At 40.6% G+C, this 21229-nt stretch overlaps 1 protein-coding gene across 6 annotated transcripts in view; it reads right to left on the reverse strand.

The window, feature by feature from the left end:
- pfkpb (phosphofructokinase, platelet b) overlaps window positions 1-21229 on the reverse strand; it is a 123969-nt gene that overhangs the window by 75213 nt on the left and 27527 nt on the right. For 4 of the 6 annotated variants that reach the window (XM_059639428.1, XM_048552362.2, XM_059639424.1 and 1 more), the window contains 5 exons: window positions 16996-17185; window positions 10229-10394; window positions 3799-3843; window positions 3574-3682; window positions 365-460 (listed from right to left, as the gene is read on the reverse strand). In XM_059639428.1, coding sequence (XP_059495411.1) covers window positions 365-460; window positions 3574-3682; window positions 3799-3843; window positions 10229-10394; window positions 16996-17185 — 606 coding nt within the window. Of the gene's footprint in view, window positions 1-5; window positions 102-364; window positions 461-3573; window positions 3683-3798; window positions 3844-10228; window positions 10395-16995; window positions 17186-21229 lie in introns of all 6 variants that reach the window. The other 2 variants (XM_048552396.2, XM_048552370.2) reach the window with 1 other exon arrangement.

Below are 21229 nucleotides of genomic sequence, written 5' to 3' on the forward strand. Positions count from 1 at the left end.
CTCACATCCTTAATCAAGTCAGAGGTTATAGGTTTGTTGTAACAATCTATTGCCCCTTCCGATATAATTATGATATTCAGCCTTTTCTTTTGGGCACGATTCTGAGTGAAAAAAAATAAAGAATACATGACACGACATCAAAATTCAGGCAGCAGAGCATCTTCTGCCATTATAGTTTCCTTCCCGGGAATCTACCTGGAGCATTGAAATCCTGGAAGCTCTCCATCGAATTTGTCTCTTTGTTAAAATTAAGGGAGCATTCTTTTTAAATTAGATGGGGGCCACACAGCGGAAGAATGCACCAGGAGGGAAACTACGGCAGCTAGTGCTCCACCTTGGCCTGAATCTTTTTCCAGGTACTCACTTCCTTAACAACATTGGAAGGAATTGCCTTTCCTTGTCTGTCAATGGCTCCTTCTGCAACTATGATAATGTTCAATCTGGTGCCCCGGGAACGGCTCTAAAGGACGCAGAAAGAAATACTGGGAAAGTGAACATTTACCTTATGAAGCAAACACTATTCTAGTATTGTTTTTCCAAGGCTGTTCCATCAAGACGTTTAATTTGACTATATATTGTTTGAAATTGCCCGTACAATACTATGGCTGTTTTCTGGCAGTTTAATGAGAATTTTCATGCCAACTGATCTATTTGAATGACTTAGCTAAAGTAGGAAATTTAACACAAATGTATCAATTTCGCAATAAGCATCATTCACTACCATTTCTTAGTCACTGGCTAGATTACTTTTTAACAGGAACACTTCAAATGAATACATTCTACAAGTAACTGAAAACATTTAAAACTTTTATTAAAATTATAATTTGGCTGGACATGATGGAAGAAATTGGTTTACTGCTTTTGGGGATTCTGTAGAAGTCAAAACTAGTATATGGTCAGAATCAGAAGTAATCTTGTCTTTCAGAGTTGGACACTGTTGACCTCTCACAATTATGAAAGTTTCCCATTTTGACTGTGCAATTAGTAAATTGGAGGATGCAGAGACAACATCAAAATAAGCAGTTAAACCAGAGTTTCACGTCAGGAAATTCCTCAATTACCCAATGGTTGCCTGCAAAAACACATTAGAAAAAGACTTTGCTGTAACTTAACATTTTTATTCTATTAGAATAAAATATTTAGAATAAAGTGCAGAAGAGCATTGGGAAATGGCTAAATTATGAACCACAGGAAGGAGATTTAGAAGCCGTGAAGTGCATTTTGAGATTTTTGAACACATAGAAGGTGAGATACAGGGTTTCCAGTCCAACCTACGAGAAACCTTAGTAAGGCACAAAATGCAGGATATCAATGTCAAGGGAGCACAACTTACTGCAGCAGCTAAAGCTGATAGCATTGGTCTTTTTAAGGTTCAGTAGTGATACTAAAGTTGTGAAAGATGAGCTGAGTGAAATCACAAAAGCTGGTTGTGAGGACAAAGGGAGTTGTGCAGAACTGCAGTTGGTAGTCACCTGCATAGACACCAGGGTCAATTCCATATCTGCTATGGGATACATGTTCAAAACTACTTTAGGACTGATACAGATGCACTCGCAGCTCACCCGAATATACATATATTTATGAAATCACCTTCCCGATATAGTAGCAGCGCCGTATGACGATCGTTCTGTATCAAAGAACTCTGATAGATCAAATGAATTCAGTTCTTTATAATTACAATGATCTTGTTCTGATCGGAATAGAACATGAATGGGGAAGAGTTCCAGTGAGTGATGGCCAACAAGTAAAAATGTACAAGTATCTTCATAGCAATCACCTTAATTGTAAAATGAAGACAGACAACAGTCAAATCATAAAAATGAGCTGGAGTTCACCAAATGGAGGGTGAAATATATTCTGAGGCTCATTTCAGAGACTCAAATAGCCTCTTAGATCAGAGGCTAGATTTCATAGACTCCTTGGACTTTCAAAAATGGTGGCAGGACCAGATGTGTAAGCCTCAACTATTTCCACCTGACTTCATATTTGCCAATGTGGAAAAGGGGCAGTGATGTGAATTATGCAGGAAAGAGACTGAAATACAATTAGACCATTTGAACTTAGCACCAAGTTTAAAGAAACTACATTTGGCTGTTGCAAGGCTAAACCACAGTGTGAAAATCATGAACTTACAGAATAGTTATAAATAATTTGATTGTTGTCTGTCTTCATTTTACAATTAAGCTATTGTTAAAATGGCTAAACAGTGTGAAAATCATGAACTTACAGAATAGATATGAACAGTCTTAAAATAGATCAGGTCTGTTTACTGTAATGGTCTGAAATTTAAATGCTCTGCTCTTCAAACTTTAAAAAGATCTTGCAGTGATTATTAAAAAAAACTCTAGACTGTTTTGATTGACAGGCGAGTCAGGACAGGATCTGTTCTAGTAGTTTCAATAAAGTCATGCATTGAAAGGTTATCAGCTTTTGGATGTCAATCACTTTGGAAATTATTTTTCTTACCAACGTAGTACCACAGATGATGGATGGAAACTTTGCAGTGCTGTACGAAGTAATTTCATATCATATAAGGGTGCTTACCAGTTGGACAGCTTAGAATCTGATAATACGTTGGATAAAGCAACAGAACTAATATTTCTGTTAAAAGGCAAGATTCTGCAGTAATTACAGCAAAATTCAGAGTGCAATAATACATTATTCTTCATTCTATACTTTGACTTCAGATAGGTGATGGCTTAGTGGTATTATTGCTCAATTATTAATCTAGAGACACAGAAAATGTTCAGGGGACCTGGGTTCAAATCCCTGCCATGACACATAGTGAAATCTGAATTCAATAATGTTCTGGAATTAGTGATAATGGGAACTGCAGATGCTATAGAATCCAAGATAACAAAGTGTGGAGCTGGATGAACACAGCAGGCCAAGCAGCATGTCAGGAGCACAAAAGCGACGTTTTGGGCCTAGACTCTTCATCAGAGGTCTAGGCCCGAAACGTCAACTTTTGTGCCCCTGAGATGCTGCTTGGCCTGCTGTGTTCATCCAGCTCCACACTTTGTTATCTAAGTTCTGGAATTAAGAGTTTAATGATGTCCATGAAATGATCACTTCTTTTCGGAGAAATGGATCTGGGTCATTAATGTCCTTCAGGGAAGGAAACTACCATCCTTACCTGGTCTGGCCTACATGTAATTCTAGACCCACAGCAATGTGGTTGACTCTTAATTGTCCTCTGGGCAATTAGGGATGGGTAATAACAGCTGGCCCAGCCAGCCATACCCAGATCCCATTAATGAATAAATAAAAAAACTGACTTTTTCCATTTGCTATCGACAGAAGGAGGTCACACTCTCATTCACCTGCTACCAAAATCCTTTGTCAATAGTACAAGGAGCATCATTTAAACTGTGAAACAAAAAGTGAATCTCAGCTGCTCACTTTCTGATTTTATTTTACCCATGAAACTCATTGGCATCATGCACTAAGAATTTGCCAATGTAAATCCTGTCTAATATAAATAAGAAATACTAATTTCAAATTCACTGTTTCTACTAGGTCTAGCATTTCCAAAAGAAAAGGCAACGTCATGTGTCCTCTATGATGTTTTACCTCTGAGAGTTTCTGGCACATCTGATCTTCCCAGCCGTCTGCTGGAGGGCTTTCAGGGATGAAAACCCAATCTGCACCACAAGCCAAGGCACTTACTAGAGCTAGGTATCTAAAAGCAAGAGATATTTCATTATCTTCCTTTCTTCTCTTCACAGAGATTCCCAGTAACTTCAATCATGTTGATCTTAAAACTACAGGTCAAATGTCACAAATTAGTTTGCTTACCCGCAATGTCTCCCCATTACTTCCAGCACAAATGTCCTCTGATGGCTGCAAAAGAACAGTGAAAGAGTTACAGAATTAATTATTTTATGTCTCCTCTCCCCTGTCTGCTTCCACAACTCTCAAAATAGCGTTCTCCTTTTTGGAAGCCTTGCCTGATCCTGCTGTTTTGGGAAGCCAGTCTCTTTAAGGGTATGGAGATGACTAGCAGGAAAGCTATTGATGAGCCAATCTTCCTCGATGAAATGTCTCTTGAAGAATTTTAATGGAAATCAAGCTCATTATGAATGAGGGACAACTCTTGCATCAGTCTTACTGTTGGATGCTTTCAGTGAAAAGGTTACTACAATCTCTCAGACAATGGCTAAATTGGCTCCTGAACTCAGTTGAGCTCTTCTCTACTACAATGCTTAACAGGAGGTTTTCATGGATCAGGATATGTATTCCAGGTGGATTCATACAGCCATAGAGCTGTACAACATAGAAACAGACGCTTCAATCCAAATCGTCCAGGCTGACCAGGTATGCTAAATTAATCTCATCCTATTTGCCAGCATTTGGCCCATATCCTTCTAATCCTTCCTATTCATATACCCATCTAGATGCCTTTTAAATCTTGTAATTGTATCAGCCTCCACCACTTCTTCTAAGAGCTCATTCCATATGTGTATCACACTCTGCATGAAGAAGTTACCCCTTATGTCCCTTTTAAACCTTTTCCCTCTCACCTCAAACCTACACACTCTAGTTAAGGGCTCCCTTACCCCAGGAAAGAAACAACTTCGGTTATTCGCCCTACACAAGCACCTCATGATTTTTTTAAACCTCTAACGTCACCCCTCAGATGTTTATAAAAGAGGTTTATAGGTTAAGTGAATAGGCACAGATCTGGCAAATGGAATATAAAGCAGGAAATTGCTTCTCCAAATTAGTATACTACCATTACTGGGTATTGTTCAGAAAGTTTTGCAGGAGCAAATAAAAAAATCCCTTGGCTTAACAGTGCTCATGAGCCATTTTCCCTGATATACAGAGAGGTAATGGTATATAATTTGGGGAAAGCAGAAAATGAGGAATTGGCAATGAACACTCAAAGTATGTGAAAACAGTTTCGTTCATAACTATCAAGGTTTACAGGCATCACTAGATAGTCTCAGATAATTTATATGTTATCAGTGCTGGTAAATACAAAAAATTATAATGAGAAGAAGAGGAACTGAAAATTCTCAGCAGTTTGGCAGCATGTGTAGAGAAAGAAATCGAGCAAACTTTTTAGATTTTTGAATTCACATGGGGTCTGGAATGGAAGTGGACAATCAGCTGAGAAAATTCATTTTCAATTAAATAGCTAAGAGTTAAAGTTGCCACAGTCCAGGTGGATAATAGGGCTGCTCTGTCATCAGAGAATTTAACCTGACGGTCACTGCATCTCAGGCAAGGGAGCAAGGTTGGTAACCTCAGATGATGTGAGAATTGAACCCATGCTGTTGACATCATTCTGCATTGCAAAGCAGTCATCCAGCCAACTGAGCAAATGACCCTGCTCTATGGTGCTTATTTCAAGCCCCATCACTCACACTGACTGTGTGTTTTAGTTAGCAGTGTAGGCACATCTAGACTAGGCCAATATGGAGAATTGAAAGAGGGATGTGAGGTGTGTTGGGGTTTGGTGATGTGATGGATCACCCATTGGGTCCCTCCTCTCCCCTTCTTGATAATGACTTATAAGGCTTACCGATATGGGTACTGGCTGTCCCCTATAAGGACTGTCTTTCCAGGATCATGACAGGTAGCAATGGCTGTTTCTTTAAAAACAAAGCTCAGCAAGAAAACGTTACTTGCTACGTTTCTTGCAATCTTTATCTTCAAGCTTAGAGCTCCCACTTTAGCCAGTAGGTCAGCTGGGGAGGTGATGGCCTAGGTATTATCACTGGACTATTAATCTAGAAACCCAGGTAATGTTCTGGCATCTGGGTTCGAATGCCACAATGGCTGAATTTGAATTCAATATAAATTAACAATTGCCAGGAAAAACTCTCTGGTTCACTAAGAGATAATGGGAAATAATGTCCTTTAGGGAAAGAATCAGCCATTCTTATATGTGACTCCAGACCCACAGCACTTAACTGGCCCCTAGGCAATTAGGCAATAAATGCTGGCCTAGCCAGAGATAACCTCATCCTCTGAATGAATTTTAAAAAGCCAATCCTTGAGTTGGAGGGTTTCGCATTGATTCTCCTCTGTCAACAGCCTGCCTATCAAACCTCCCTCATGATAGTTAATTGACTTGCAGCATTCAAATTCCCAGTGATCTGCCTAAAGCACACCATATGTAAATTCAGGAAATAGCCTAAATTTCTTGTTTGTGACTTAAATTGAAAGGCAAAGGCAATATTTCAGGTGTGGCCTTTCATTAGAATCTGAACACTGGATCATAATCTCTTTGTTTGTATTTGGATGAGTTGTGCTGGGAAATTAAAGCAGGAATTTCAGCAATATGCAGTTCTGCACAGTGGCATTGAACAGGAAGGTCACAACATTACGACATCATAGTAACATTGCAAAATGTGAAGCCATAGTAAAATCTGCAGCAAGTGCACAAGACTTTAGCTTACAACTGTAATATTGTAACTAGTTTTGGTGTGCTATAGAAATAATAATTAAAATAGATTCACACCAACATCAGCATGGGAGTCACAATAATGAAGGGAATATTTTTTAAAAGTTAGAGATATTTCTATTTGAGTTGAGAGGGTTAAAAAGCCCTCAGGTTATGAAAGGTCCTTCTATAATCACAGTAATATTGTGGCAACAATGGTACAATTTGGCTGCATTTGTCAAGCAATGTGCATTGAGTTGAAGTAGTACCATAAAGCCTGCAGCATCTAAATAAACAAATATTACTGGTGTTTTCTGGAAAGCACACCTGTACCTGCAGCAAGGTTTGTATTCAAGATGTTTAATATAACAATTAACACTCCAATACAAAGGGAATTTGCACCATCTGACAGGTGGTGGTATTAGCCATTTAGGCAACACTAACAAAGAGATAAATATTCTAGTTTTCTTTAACCATTTGCAAGGGACATATTTCAAGTGGCTTATGCCTGAAAGGATAGGGCGTTCCTGATATTAAGATAAACTCGCATCATCAGTTTGAAACATACCATAAAACAACACGCTTTGATGAAGGACACCCCACACAACAGCAGAATTATCAATAAACAGTTTTAAGAAAGCTAATTCTGTTGCCAACTCAAAGATGCCTTCAAGGCACAGATCGACAAATTTTTGATCTCAGAAGGAATCAAGGGCTACGGGGAGAATGCAGGGAAGTGGAGTTGAAATGCCCATCAGCCATGATTTAAATGACAGAGTGGACTTGATGGGCCAAATGGCCTTACTTCCACTCCTATGTCTTATGGTCCTATGTCTATGGTCTAAAGTGCTCTTGAGACGAAAACAAAATCAACCTCACTTCAGAAGTGGACATATAGTTAATGTTCTGCCATCAAAGTACTTTCTCAACATGAGTATTGCTGAACAAAAAAAACTTTGGCAAAGCTTTTTGCCATGGCAATTAACCAGAAATACAGAAAGGGAAGGCCACATTTATATTGCATGAAAGGAGTGTGTTACTGTTTTGCAAGTGGGCTCTGATTCACGAATGCATTGCCATGGAGGATGTATTAGTTAATAATGCCTGACTGGTGCATTCTCCACAGCAACACCACTGTTTCCCCATGGCCTTAAGGTGAAGCATTAAACCTTGGCCATGTCTCTCTCCAAGGATGTAAAAAAAACTTACACAGCATGATTCAAAGAAATGAAGGAGGACATTTGGCAAAGGGAATGATGGGGGACAGGAAATGGGGGTAAGAGGCAGCAGGGGGCAACCGAACAAATGGTCCTTGCTGTAATGACATAGATGTTCTTTGCATTTACTCGAGGTGAAGGTAAATGAAGCAGTGGCAAGAGGTTTATGCAGTCATCTGGCAGTGAGCTCTCTTGTTCATAGCCCTTAAAAGCACTGATTCCTCTCCAAGTTTCACAGAGATGAACTTCCTGAATTTCGATGGGAGCTGTTCAGGTCTCCCAACTTAACTGCAGAATTCTAGAACACTTGAATAATGATCATAAACATGCATTTTTACTGCTTGTTGGAGGATTCTACAAAATTTCCACTAAATTTACAATAAGCAATCAAAATAACACTTTGTGGAAATACATAGCTACAATTTGTAAACTGGGCATTGAAAAATAATGGAGAAATAATCTTACAGTGTTAAAGTGGCACTTCAGAGGTTATTGCAAACATAAAAGCTTGTGGCTGTAGTAATTAGACAGAAGAGAGCAGACAGTAAGTACAAATGAGTCTTGTAAGGTTGGCAAGATTTAAGGTTTATTTTTTTCACAGAGGGTAGTGCTGTGACCTCAAATGCTTAGCTAAATTACTTGGGTAAAGGGACAGAAGGTATGGTTGCCAAAAATAATGATGGCACAGAGTCTGATAGGAAAGTAAATTGTGAAAAGAGACACAAGGAGAAAATAAAAGTTTATAAATTGGTAAGTGGATGGGCAAAGAAATGGAAAACAGAGTCTGACGTAGGAAGACATGAAATTGTCTGTTTTAGCAGGAATAATCGTAATATTATACAAATGGTGAGAGATTGTAGAGCTTTGAGATGCAAAAGGGTTTGGGTGTCCAAGTGCATGAATCAAGTTAGTGTACAGGAGCATCCAGTAATTGGGAAAGCTGATTGTCTGAAAAGCATTAAGCTTTCCAATTGCCCAGGGCCTAAGGGAATCTATCCAAAAATACTGAGGGAGGCAAGGGAGGAGATTGCTAGGGCCTTGACAGGCCTCTTCAGACACAGGCAAGGCCCCAGGAGGCAGAAGAATAGCCAATGTTGTTCCTTTGTTTAAGAAGAGCAACAGGGATAATCGAGAAAATCGAGTAGTGACCCTTTAAATCAGTGCTAGGGAAATTACTGGAGAAGATTGACATGATAGGCCAAAGGACCTGTTGCTGTGCTCTACTTTCCATGTTCTATGTTATCGCTTGTCCTGAGGGAAATTAAATACAAAAGGAGGAAGTATATGTGTCACTTATAAAGGACATCGAGTTTCATACCTGGAGTACTTTTAGAGGTACTGTATTAGCTTAATACTAGTAAACATTTTTTAAGGAAGGATGTACATACATTGGAAGCAGCTCAGACAAAGAAAGATTACCAGACTAATACCCAGAATAAGTTGAGATAATGGCAACTGCAGATGCTGGAGAATCCAAGATAACAAAGTGTGGAGCTGGATGAACACAGCAGGCCAAGCAGCATCTCAGGAGCACAAAAGCAGATGCTTCGGGCCTAGACCCCTCATCAGAGATCTGATGAAGGGTCTAGGCCCGAAACATCAGCTTTTGTGCTCCTGAGATGCTGCTTGGCCTGCTGTGTTCATCCAGCTTCACACTTTGTTACCCAGAATAAGTAGGCTTTGTTATGAAGACATGTTGGACTGGCCTGGCTCATAATCTACTGGAGTTCAGAAGAATAAGTGGTGACTTGGTGAAGACAAATACAATCCTGACTGGTCTTGACAGGGTAGATGTGGAAAGGATGTTTACTGAGAGAATCTTGAATGAGTCATTGTTTAAAAATCAGGGGTCGTACATTTTAAAAGAGCTGAGGCAAAAATAGTTCTCTTAGAGGGTTATAAATCTTTGGAACTCACTTCCTGAAAAAGTAATGGAAGCAGAGCTTTTGGCTGTTTTGAAGGTGAAATAACTGCATAGAGGGTGGTATCCCATCACCAAGCCACCTTTTATGAATACATACACAGTACATTAGCTGTGGCCAGCCAGCTTGGAGTCAGTCTCTCAAGATTCTGAATCCCCTGTTTATATCTGTCAGCCATGCCTCCTTGATTGGCCCAGGTCAATAAAATCCATCTGGTTCCAATCACTGTAAAAGGCAAAGTACATAGACTCTCAATCAACAAAGGGATATAAAGTTGTCAGGGGTAGATGGGAATGTGGATTACAATTGAACCAGCTGTGATTTATTGAATAATGGGCTACAGTCAAGGGGCTGAATGGTACACTTATTCCTTGTCTATTTATTCATCTGTTCGTAGTAAATTCAAAAGAAACTGTCTTTACTCAGAGAGTGCTAAAAAACCGGAACATACATTTGTAGGGAATGGTCAAAATGAAAAGCACTGGTACATTTAAGTGGAAGTTAGATAAGCACGAAGAAGAAAGAAATAGAGGATTATGCTGATAACTGAGGAAAGATGGGAAATGGTTTGAGTGCAGCACAAACAACGGGATGAAATAACGGGAAAAATGGCCTATTTGTGTGATGAATTTTCTGCGACTGCTTTGTATTTCAATTCTAACTGCACAGTATTTAATGTCCTCTCCTGGATTTACCTCTGAGCAGTGGTCATGATGGCATCCACCACTTCAATAATGCGGTGCAAAGCAGAATCTGTACCGATGGTCATGTCTGTTCCACAGAAATCATTGTCGATAGATCCAACCATGCCTACAATGTTTAAGTGGCTGTACTTCTGAGCTGACGCATGGTCAATTTTACCTACGTAGTGAAGGAAGGGAAAAAACACGACAAGAAGATTTTTGAACTCAACATCAGTCAGGATCAAGTTACAAGTAATTCCGAATAATTTTCATCCAGTAAATTGTACCACAATCAACAGATTATATAATTCTGAAAATATACAATTTCCTTAAGTCTGGTATTTTCAGATGAATCTTAAATTCCCAAAACAAATGACAAAGGTCAACAGAAAATATGTTTAGCAGAGGAATATCGGAAACAGGTTGTTCATTTAGGTATGTAATGGTCGGCCGGTTGGTCGGTCGTCGGTCAATCGATCGATTTTATCGTCATGTGTACCAAACTAATGAATAGCTTTGCTTACAAGCAGTACAGGCAGATCACAGCAAGCAAGAGACATACAGATCAAAAACACTTAGAGTCATACAGGTTACTTTGCAGGTTAGAGATAATGTGAACTGCAGATGCTGGAGATTATTTGAAGCTAGAGTCCATTCAACAGTCTGATAATGGCCAGAAAGAAGCTGTTCCTGAACATGCTTTTGCGCTTGTTCAAGCGTCTGTGTACTGAGTACCCTCACTTTAATAGTCATTCAATCCTGAAGCACAAAGCAACCAACCACATCAGGTCTCATGAAGCTTGACAGCTTAAATAAGAAGGACTATCTGTGGGCCAAAACATACATGAAGTTTCACCAAGGCACAATCAGCTATTTAATAAACCATCAACCCTACACCACTCACAATGCAGCCAGATTGACTCACCAATAATTTATTTAACACAATTCATCTTAGGTACTGCCAAGTAAACTCAGATCTAGTTTCCAGTACAGGTTTTAGGGGCAGCATGGTGGCTCAGTGGTTCGCACTGCTGCCTCACAGCACCATGGACCGAGGTTCAATTCCAGCCTTGTGTGATTGTCTGTGTGGAGTTTGCACAGTCTCCTTGTGTCTGCATGGGTTTCCTCCAAATGCTCCGGTTTCCTTCCACAGTACAAAGATGTGTAGGTTAGGTGGATTGGCTACGCTAAATTGTCCATAGTGCCTAGGATATGGGGTGGGATGCTCTTCAGAGGGTCATTGTGGACTCAGTGGGCCTGCTTGCACATTGTAGGGATTCTATGAGTCTTGGTCCACACATTAACAAGAAATGGATCCAAATGTCTTGAGACTGGCTACTCGAGACATCACAGCATTTCAAATAAAACCGTAGACACTAAAAATTTGGGATTGAAAACTGTGGCTGAAGTCATAAACAGTACAAAGGAATGATGGTGGAAGCTTTTAGTTCAGAACACAACTCCAGGAGCTTCTGGGGATCATAGAACATAGAACATTACAGCACAGTACAGGCCCTTTGGCCCTCGATGTTGTGTCGACCTGTCATACCGATCTCAAACCCATCTAACCTACACTATTCCATGTACGTCCATATGCTTGTCCAATGACGACTTACAGGTACCTAAAGTTGGTGAATCTACTACCGTTGCAGGCAAAGCTTTCCATTCCCTTACTACTCTGAGTAAAGAAACTACTCTGACGTCTGTCCTATACCTTTCACCCCTCAATTTAAAGCTGTGCCCCCTCGTGCTCGCCGTCACCATCCTAGGAAAAAGGCTCTCCCTATCCACCCTATCTAACCATCTGATTATTTTATATGTTTCAATTAAGTCACCTCTCAACCTTCTTCTCTCTAATGAAAACAGCCTCAAGTCCCTCAACCTTTCCTCGTAAGACCTTCCCTCCATACCAGGCAACATCCTCGTAAATCTCCTCGGCACCCTTTCCAAAGCTTCCACATCCTTCTTATAATGCGGTGACCAGAACTGTGCATAATACTCCAAGTGCGGCCGCACCAGAGTTTTGTACAGCTTCACCATAACCTCTTGGTTCCAGAACTCGATCCCTCTATTAATAAAAGCTAAAACACTGTATGCCTTCTTAACAGCCTTGTCAACCTGGGTGGCAACTTTCAAGGATCTGTGTACACGAACACCGAGATCTCTCTGCTCATCTACACTGCTAAGAATTTTACCATTAGCCCTGTACTTTGCCTTCCGGTTACTCCTATCAAAGCCCATCACCTCACACTTGTCTGCATTAAACTCCATTTGCCACCTCTCAGCCCAGCTCTGCAGCTTATCTATGTCTCTCTGCAACCTACAGCATCTTTCGCCACTATCCACAACTCCACCAACCTTCGTGTTGTCTGCAAATTTACTAACCCATCCTTCTACGCCCTCATCCAGGTCATTTATAAAAATGACAAACAGCAGTGGACCCAACACCGACCCTTGCGGTACACCACTAGTAACTGGTCTCCAGGATGAACATTTCCCATCAACTACCACCCTCTGTCTTCTTTCAGCAAGCCAATTTCCGATCCAAACTGCTATATCTCCCACAATTCCATTCCTCCGCATTTTGTACAATAGCCTATTGTGGGGAACCTTATCGAACGAATCATTTACTAAACCCCACCATCTTCAGCTGATTTATCAATAACATTCCCTTCAGCACAAAGTGAGAGGTGGGGATAGCTGCTGGTAATTGCGCAGCACTCAAATAACAATGGGGTCTATGTCTGCGTGTGCAGAATCTGAACAATGGGTTTAGGCTGATTAGTAGCAAGCAACATTTATTCCAGGCAATTACCATCCTCGAGATAATATTAGCATTTGCCCTGATATTCAATGACATAACCGTCATCAAATGCCTCATCACCAGCATCCTGGTCACACCTGGGAGCCAAGACTTAACTGAACAAACTACTCGCATACTGTAGCTACAGAAGCAAGTCAGAGGCTCTGCAGCTAACAACTCACTGCCTGATCTTGTCCATCATTGACAAGGGACTTACTGGGAGTAACGGAACTTTGGCCACTTTCCTCGATGGGTTGGGTCCTACAATGCTCAAGAAGGCTGACAGTACCAAGGAGAGAGTACCTTGGTTGGTTTCCCATCCACCACTGACAAACTATGGCTGCAGCTGTATCAACTACACGACATACTGTTGAAATTCTCTAAGGCTTCAACAATAAATCCACATCCTCTCCCACCTAAAAGATAAGGGCTCTCAGTGCACCTTCAACTTCACTTCCAAAGAGCTTCATCTTGATTTGGGAATGTATGGTGTTCCTTCATTCATGCTTGGTTAGATCTGTTGAACTTCCTACTTAACAGCACTGATAAAGCACTGTTACAATGTGGACTGCTATGGATTAGCAGTATATGATCCTAATTAGGAGTGGGAGCTGCCTGTAATGTCAGCTGTTTGTCTTGCCTGAACTTAAAAGTGTGAGGGACATTAAACAGATCAGGTAACACAAAGCAGTAGCCTGAATAATCATATTACATAATCTGGGCTCTATCTCAGGGAAAATAAATTGATCACCTTGACTGCAAAGAAAAGCAGCCTTAGAGTTAATGTTGTACGCCTGGTTTTGCAGGCCTTGTGAAAATTTGGAGCTGAAAGAAGTGAGAATGATTCCTCTGCAGCACAGCATTTTTTTTAAAAAGAGGACTGCTGATGCTTGTAGGCCAGGTGAAACACAAGATTTTGTTTTCTGTCAATACTCTCAAAAAGCTAATCTGTCATGATTAGACTCTCTCTCTAGGTACACCATCTCAGCTCCCCTCCTCTCAGCTAGTTAACGCAACACACCCATGTTCTTATCCCATAGTTCACAAACCCATCACCAGCACCTCCCAAGTCAGGTTGGTTCCAAGTCTGATTGTGAAAATAAATTTCAAATGAGCTTACCCAGTAATGTTCGGCAGGACCTCCTTGTTCCTTGCCTTTTTAAGTCTCTGTCAATTGCTCTCCATTCCTTACACATTTTAAAATTCACACCTATGTTTGGAAATCTCTCAAAGGCCTGGATTCTCCATTCCTCCATGAGAAACATGGGAAATAGGAGCAGGACTAGGCCATTCAGTCTCTGTTCCCCGCACAGCCACTCAACAAGATCATGGTTAATGTGCCCCTGGCCTTAATTCCTCTTCCATGCCAGATCTGCCGTCAGCTGGGGTGGCACAGTGGCTCTTGATAAGTCAAACCCTGGAATCAGCCCACTGAATCTCTTTTGAACTTCTTCCAATGCCAAAACATCCTTTTTTAAATGTGAGGACCAAAACTGCTCACAGTATTCCAGGTGTGAGCTCACCATCAGCCTTTATCATTGTAACAAGATTTCCCTAGCAAGAAATACCAAAATCATATTTGCTTTTTTAATGACATTTAATCCCTGCATGTTAACTTTGTGTTTCACACGGAAGAACACCCAGATCCTTCTGCACTGCTCTTCTTTGGAGTCTCTCTCAGTTTAAATAACATTCTATCACTTGATTCTTCCTACCAAAGTTTGGGTCTGGGTGGGATATTCTTTGAACGGTTGGTGCAGACTTAATGGATCAAATAGTCTCTTGCTGCACCGGAAGGATTCTATGGTTCTAACTCCATATCTACCTACTCTTTGAAGGTTTTCAGCATTTCAGCATTCAGAATTCTCTGGCTAGCGAATTCCAAACATTCACTACTCAGAGAATAAATTCATTTGCATCTCAGTTTTAAATGAGTGTCCCCTCATTCTGTAAGCTTGTTTGAGATTCCTTGACATATATCCTGTCAAGCCCTCTCAAAATCTTACATGCTTCAGTAAGATTCCCCTCAATCTTCTTAACTTCCATGAACAAAGGCCTAATTTGTTTGCTGGTCTTGATAAGTCAATCCCTTCATCACTGGAATCAACCTACTGAATGTCTTTTTCTGCATTCATTCACAGGATGTATGTGTCATTGGCTAGGCCAGCATTTGTTGCCCAGAGGGCAGTTAAGAGTCAACCACATTGCTGTAGGTCTGGAGTCACATGTCAACCAGACCAGGTCAGGACGGCAGTTTCCTTCACTAACAGATGTTAATGAACCAACTTTGTTTTTCCTGACAATTGGCAATGGGTTTGTGGTCATCATTTAGACCCTTAATTCCAGATATTTATTGAGGTTAAATTCCACCATCTGCCATGGCAGGATTTGAACCCAGGTCCCCAGAGCATTACCTGGATCTCTGAGTTAACATTCCCCTTTATAATACCACTAGGCCATTGCCTCCTCTGCCTCCAATGCCAAAACATCCATTTTAAATGTGGGAACCAAAACTGTCCATGGTATACCACGTGTGGCCTCACCATCAGCCTTTACAGTTGTAACAAGATTTCGCCATTTTTAAAATTCAAACCTCCTAGCAATAAAGGCCAAAATCCCATTTGCCTTCTTAATTACTTTGCAACACCTGCATGCTAACTTTGCGTTTCACCTACAAGAACATCCAGATCGCTCTGCGCTGCTCTTTTATGAAGTCTCTCAAGGTTTAAATAATTGTTTATCTCTTGATTCTTCCTACCAAAATTCATGACCTCACAATTTCCTACGTTAACCTCCATCTGCTATGAATTTGCACTCAATTGACCTATATTGTTGCAAATACTTCATGTCCTCACCTAACACACCCTTCTACCTATTTTTGCATCATAAGTGAATTTGGACACATTACTCTGCATCACATTCTCTACTTCTCTTCCATAGCTTGATATAGATAGTAAATAATTGAAGCCCTAGGACTGATACTTGTGGCACTTCATATCATGTATTTCCAACCTCAACAAAAAATCATTAATCTATGATCCAGATACTGGATGTCTACTGCATGTTCAGTCCATATCAATTCATTACCCTCAATACAGTGAGGTCCAAGCTTGTGTAATAATCTTTTATATACCACCTATCAAATAGCTTCTGAAAATGCAAATACATCCAATCTACTTATTCCCCTTTATCAACTTTGCTTGTAATATCCTCAAAGAACTCTAGCACATACTTGAAACATGATTTCCCTTTCACAAAACCACGTTGACACACTTTGATTATATTCATGTTTTCTAAATGCCCTGGTACTACTTCTTTAGTAATGGGCTCTGGCATTTTCCCAAGGACATATGTTGGGTTAACTGGTCCATAGTTTCCAGCTTCATAAAGGTCTGCATTCCAAACCCAGTCATACTGGACTCAAAAAATCAACTTTATTTTTTCCACAAATACTGCCAGACCTGCTGACCAGCACTTTGTTTTTATTTTATCTCAGATAATTGCATTTGTCCAATTCTGGCCTTCTGGTCAATACTTGCTCTATCATTGATTGGATTCCCTACAGTGTGGAAACAGGCCCTTTGGCCCAACAAGTCCACACTGTCCCTTGGAGCATCCCATTCAGACCCATCTCCCTATAACTCACACACCCCTGAACACTAAGGGGAATTTAGCATGGCCAATCCACCTAGCCTGCAGATCTTTGGACTGTGGGAGGAAACCCATGCAGACACGGGGAGAATGTGCAAACTCTGCACAGACAGTTATCCGAGCTGGAGTTGAACCCGGGTCCCTGGTGCTGTGAGGCTACACTGCTAGTGACAATACTCATGCACTTTCAGGCAAAGACTTTTGTCTTTTTTAAAAATGGCACTGAAAGCAAAAAACAAACTTCACAAGTATTATTGTTATGCGGAATACCACTCTATATCTGGCATCTGAAAGAAAAGCCACCGGACCTGAATACAAAACGTACCTTGTTGGATGAGTTCCTGCAGTAGGCCTTGCCATTCTTCACGAAAGAGATTTGCACCAGTTAAGCTACCGTCTCCGCCAATCACACAGAGGTTTGTTATGCCGTGTTGGATGAGATTGTTGGCAGCCCGGAGACGCCCCTCACGGGTACGAAATTCTTTACAGCGTGCACTTCCAATAACTGTCCCACCCTGAAAACAAAGCACGCAGGTTCCTGGTGATCTTCCTCATATATGTTTTTGTGAAAGATTTGAGCAACCACTGGAGAACTTGAAGTGACTACATTCAAAATGTAGGCTGTGAAATTGTCACTCAACTAGCTACTTCACACTGAGTCACATACTACAATAAATACAGAAAGAATTAACAAAAAACAATTAGGGATGCAAAGAAAAAGTATGAGAATCAATTAGATTTGACTATGAGGAGCACATAAAAGACTTCTCTCAGGAAGGATGATGCTTATTGAGTATTAAAAAATATGTTCTTGTGGTGGTGAAGGCCATCACTGAGGGACTAAAGCTTCATAGAGTCTTAGAGTCATAGAGTCATTTGGCATGTAAACAAACCCTTTGGTCCAACTCATCTGTGCCAACAAGACATCCCAATCTGATCTTGTCCCACAGCAATTAGAAACTGAATGATATAATTATAAAAGAAAAAGCAAGGTGTGTTGGATGGCACAGTTGGGGGGGGAAGGTGGTGACTGGTTACACAGGCTTCAGCTAGTGTACCTGTTCAAATCTGGGTACTACACATTAGGAAGAATGTCAAGATTTTGTCGAGGATGTGGGGATGATTCATGAAAATGCTATGAGACACAGGAAATTTCATTATCTGAAGAGAGTGGAAAAGCTGTGGTTGCTGTTCTTAGAACAGAGAATGTTAAGGAGAAGCATAAGTAGAGGCATTCAAAATCATGAATGGCTTTCTTACAGCAAATAGGAGAATTATTTCAGTTAGCAATGGAATTATTAACCAAATGACACAGATTTCACGTGAATGGCAAAAAACTTTCATGACCCCTCTGATGAATTGTACAAAAGAATGGATGAAGTTGATTCGACAGTAACTTTCGAAAGACAGCTGGATCAATATTTGGAGGGTAAAAATATTGCAGGACTATGAGGGAAATACCCAAGGTGACTTTAGTGCACTGGATAAGGTTATCTTAACAAAATGCTTTGAGTATCAACACTTCCCTGTCTAGAAATTGACTCCACTCATTGTGCCAAATTTGGAGTTCTGTGGCAACCAATTGCACTGTCTCGAGCCATCCGATGATGATAATAATCATAAGCACCGGATCTCTGGAAGTCTCTTACCTGAGCTGCTCACATTTTCTTCATCTAAACGGCATTAAGACAATGATATATCCAACATCTAATTCCCATCTGCTTCATCCACTTGGACAGATGGAGTTCAATCCAGACAACTATGAGGTGATGCATTTTGGAAGATCCAATTCAACAGCAAACTATACGGTAAATGGAAAAGCCCTGGGGAAAATTGATGCACAGAGAGATCTGGGTGTTCAGGTCCATTGTACCCTGAAGGTCGATAGAGTGGTCAAGAAGGCATACAGCATGCTTTCATTCATTGGACGGGGTACTGAGTACAAGAGTTGGCAGGTCATGTTACAGTTGTACAGGACTTTGGTTCGGCCACATTTGGAATACTGCATACAGTTCTGGTCGCCACATTACCAAAAGGATGTGGATGCTTTGGAGAGGGTGCAGAGGAGGTTCACCAGGACGTTGCCTGGTATGGAGGGTGCTAGCTATGAAGAGAGGTTGAGTAGATTAGGATTATTTACATTAAAAAGATGGAGGTTGAGGGGGGACCTGATTGAGGTATAGACAGGGTGGGTAGCAAGAAGCTTTTTCCCCAGAGTGGGGGATGCAATTACTAGGGGTCACGATTTCAAAGTGAGAGGGGAAAAGTTTAAGGGAAATATGCGTGGAAAGTTCTTTATGCAGAGGGTGGTGGGTGCCTGGAACGCGTTGCCAGCGGAGGTGGTAGAGGCAGGTACAATAGCATCATTGAAGATGTATGTAGACAGATACATGGATGGGCAGGAACAGAGGGATACAGATCCTTCGAAAATAGGCGACCGGCTTTGATGGAGGAACTGGATCAGCGCAGGCTTGAAGGGCCTGTTCCTGTGCTGTAATTTTCTTTCTTCATTCTTTAAACAATGCTATGTCTCTATTTCTATGATGTGGATGGAGGTGCCAGTTTTGGACTCGGGTAGACTAGGTTAGAACTTCAACTGATGAAGAGGCAACGTTCTGAACGCTTGTGATTTCAGATAAACATATTGGACTATAACCTGGTGTTGTCTGATTTCTGACTCTGTTTCCATGGATTTCCATAGCCCATTCAAACTGCTAATATTGGCACGAGGTTTCCTAGTTTTTACCAGACCTCATAATCATACTGCTGAAATGTGACTGACAAAATTTGAAGTCTAGCTGCCTCACTGATGACTGACATTCTCCAAAACATCTGAAGTGGCTTGAGAAAAATCTTAACAGCAAAGTATTTGCCAAATAAAGGCATTCAGAACCTGGTAATGCTGAATACCAGTGGCAGCATTTTTCATTCGGTATTTTACTGGTACATCTAAAATGTTAATAAACTTTAGAACCAAACACAACTGCCCTGCTTTTCTGAAGCCTTATTCTCCCTTTGGTGAGACAGTTACTTTGAATATAGCTCCTTTCATTGGATCATGATGGTGTAGGCTTGCCCCAGCCAAAAGTGACTGCTTTAATGATTCAAATGTGTGTTTGATCTTCATGACATGAGAATGCCACATTTTTCTTGAGAGGTTTGTACAGTAGTGGTGCCATGAAACACAACACTATTTGTTGTAAAATCTCTTTAGTTTACCAATCGTCCTGAAGGAAGGAGATCTGCCATCCTTGGCTGGTTTGACCTACATGTGACTCCAGATTCACAGTTACTCTTAACTGGCCTCTGAAATGGCCTACCAAGTCATTCAGTTCAAGGGCAATTAGTGACGTGTAACAATGGCTCCCTTTGCCAGCAATGCCCTGATCCCAAGAAAGAATAAAAATGATCTGACTGCTGCACAGTCTCCATTATTCATTCATAGGACAAGGGCATCACTGGCTAGGCAGCATTTACTGCCTATCCCTCATTGCCCAGAGGGCAGTCAAGAGTCAATCACATTGCTGTGGTTCTAGAATCACATGTAGGCCAGACCAGGTAAGGATGGCAGTTTCCTTCCCTAAAGGACGTTAATGAACCTGATGGGTTTTCTTGACAATTGTTTGTTCTTGAATTCAAATTCTACCATCTGCTGTGGCAGGATTTGAGCCTGGGTTCCCAGAACATTACCTGGGTCTCTAGATTAACAATCCAGCAATAATACCACTAGGTCATTGCTTCCCCCTACATAGTTCAGCAACTTCACGTATGCTTGTTTCCATTCCAAGTGCTTGCAGACATTGACTACGCTACCATCTTTTGGCTTTTACCATTTTTAAATAGACTTACAATGCCATTACTCTTTCTCTTCACCGGCAAATCCTTCTGCAATACAGGTATTGCAGTCAACATGATTACCAGCTTCATTGTTCTCTCAGAGATTCTTCATCCACATAAAATTGCAATCTTTAATTTATCCCAAAATCCAATAACTAATGAACTAGTCAACAGTAGCTTTAGGCTGTTGTCTACTGGCCATTCTGAAGTTGATCCTAACTGCATACTGATATTCCAATGTTATCCAGAGTATAAAAGAGTCTTTCTAGTCTGCTTTTAAAGCCCAGAAATTTTTACAAGGTGATGTTCCTCCACTGCCAAATTGTCACCATGATATTTACATAATTAGAAGTATACTAATCAGTTAAAGTACAAGTACAACAAGATTGTATCAAAATGCTCACATTCTAAGAACAGTTTTAATATGCGGAGAGCTCTGCTGAAGAGCCAGTTCAAGCAAAATGAGATGAATGATCTCCTTCTGGGCTGTATCATCCTACAATTATAAAATTGGACACAGTTCTCTACCAAATGTTTAATCCAGCATTAAATTTCATTCAAGTTCTACTTTTATGGGAATATTAATTAAATAAAACTCACACAGTTCCCACCCATGAAGGAGGTAGGTTTTGATGAAAGATCAGGGTGAAAATCCAAAGATTTATTTTTCCTTTAGACATTGACGATTACATTTTTACTTTATGAAACGGGCAAAAATAGGA

Source organism: Stegostoma tigrinum, chromosome 2, assembly GCF_030684315.1.
Source record: "Stegostoma tigrinum isolate sSteTig4 chromosome 2, sSteTig4.hap1, whole genome shotgun sequence".
Lineage (NCBI taxonomy): Eukaryota > Metazoa > Chordata > Chondrichthyes > Orectolobiformes > Stegostomatidae > Stegostoma > Stegostoma tigrinum.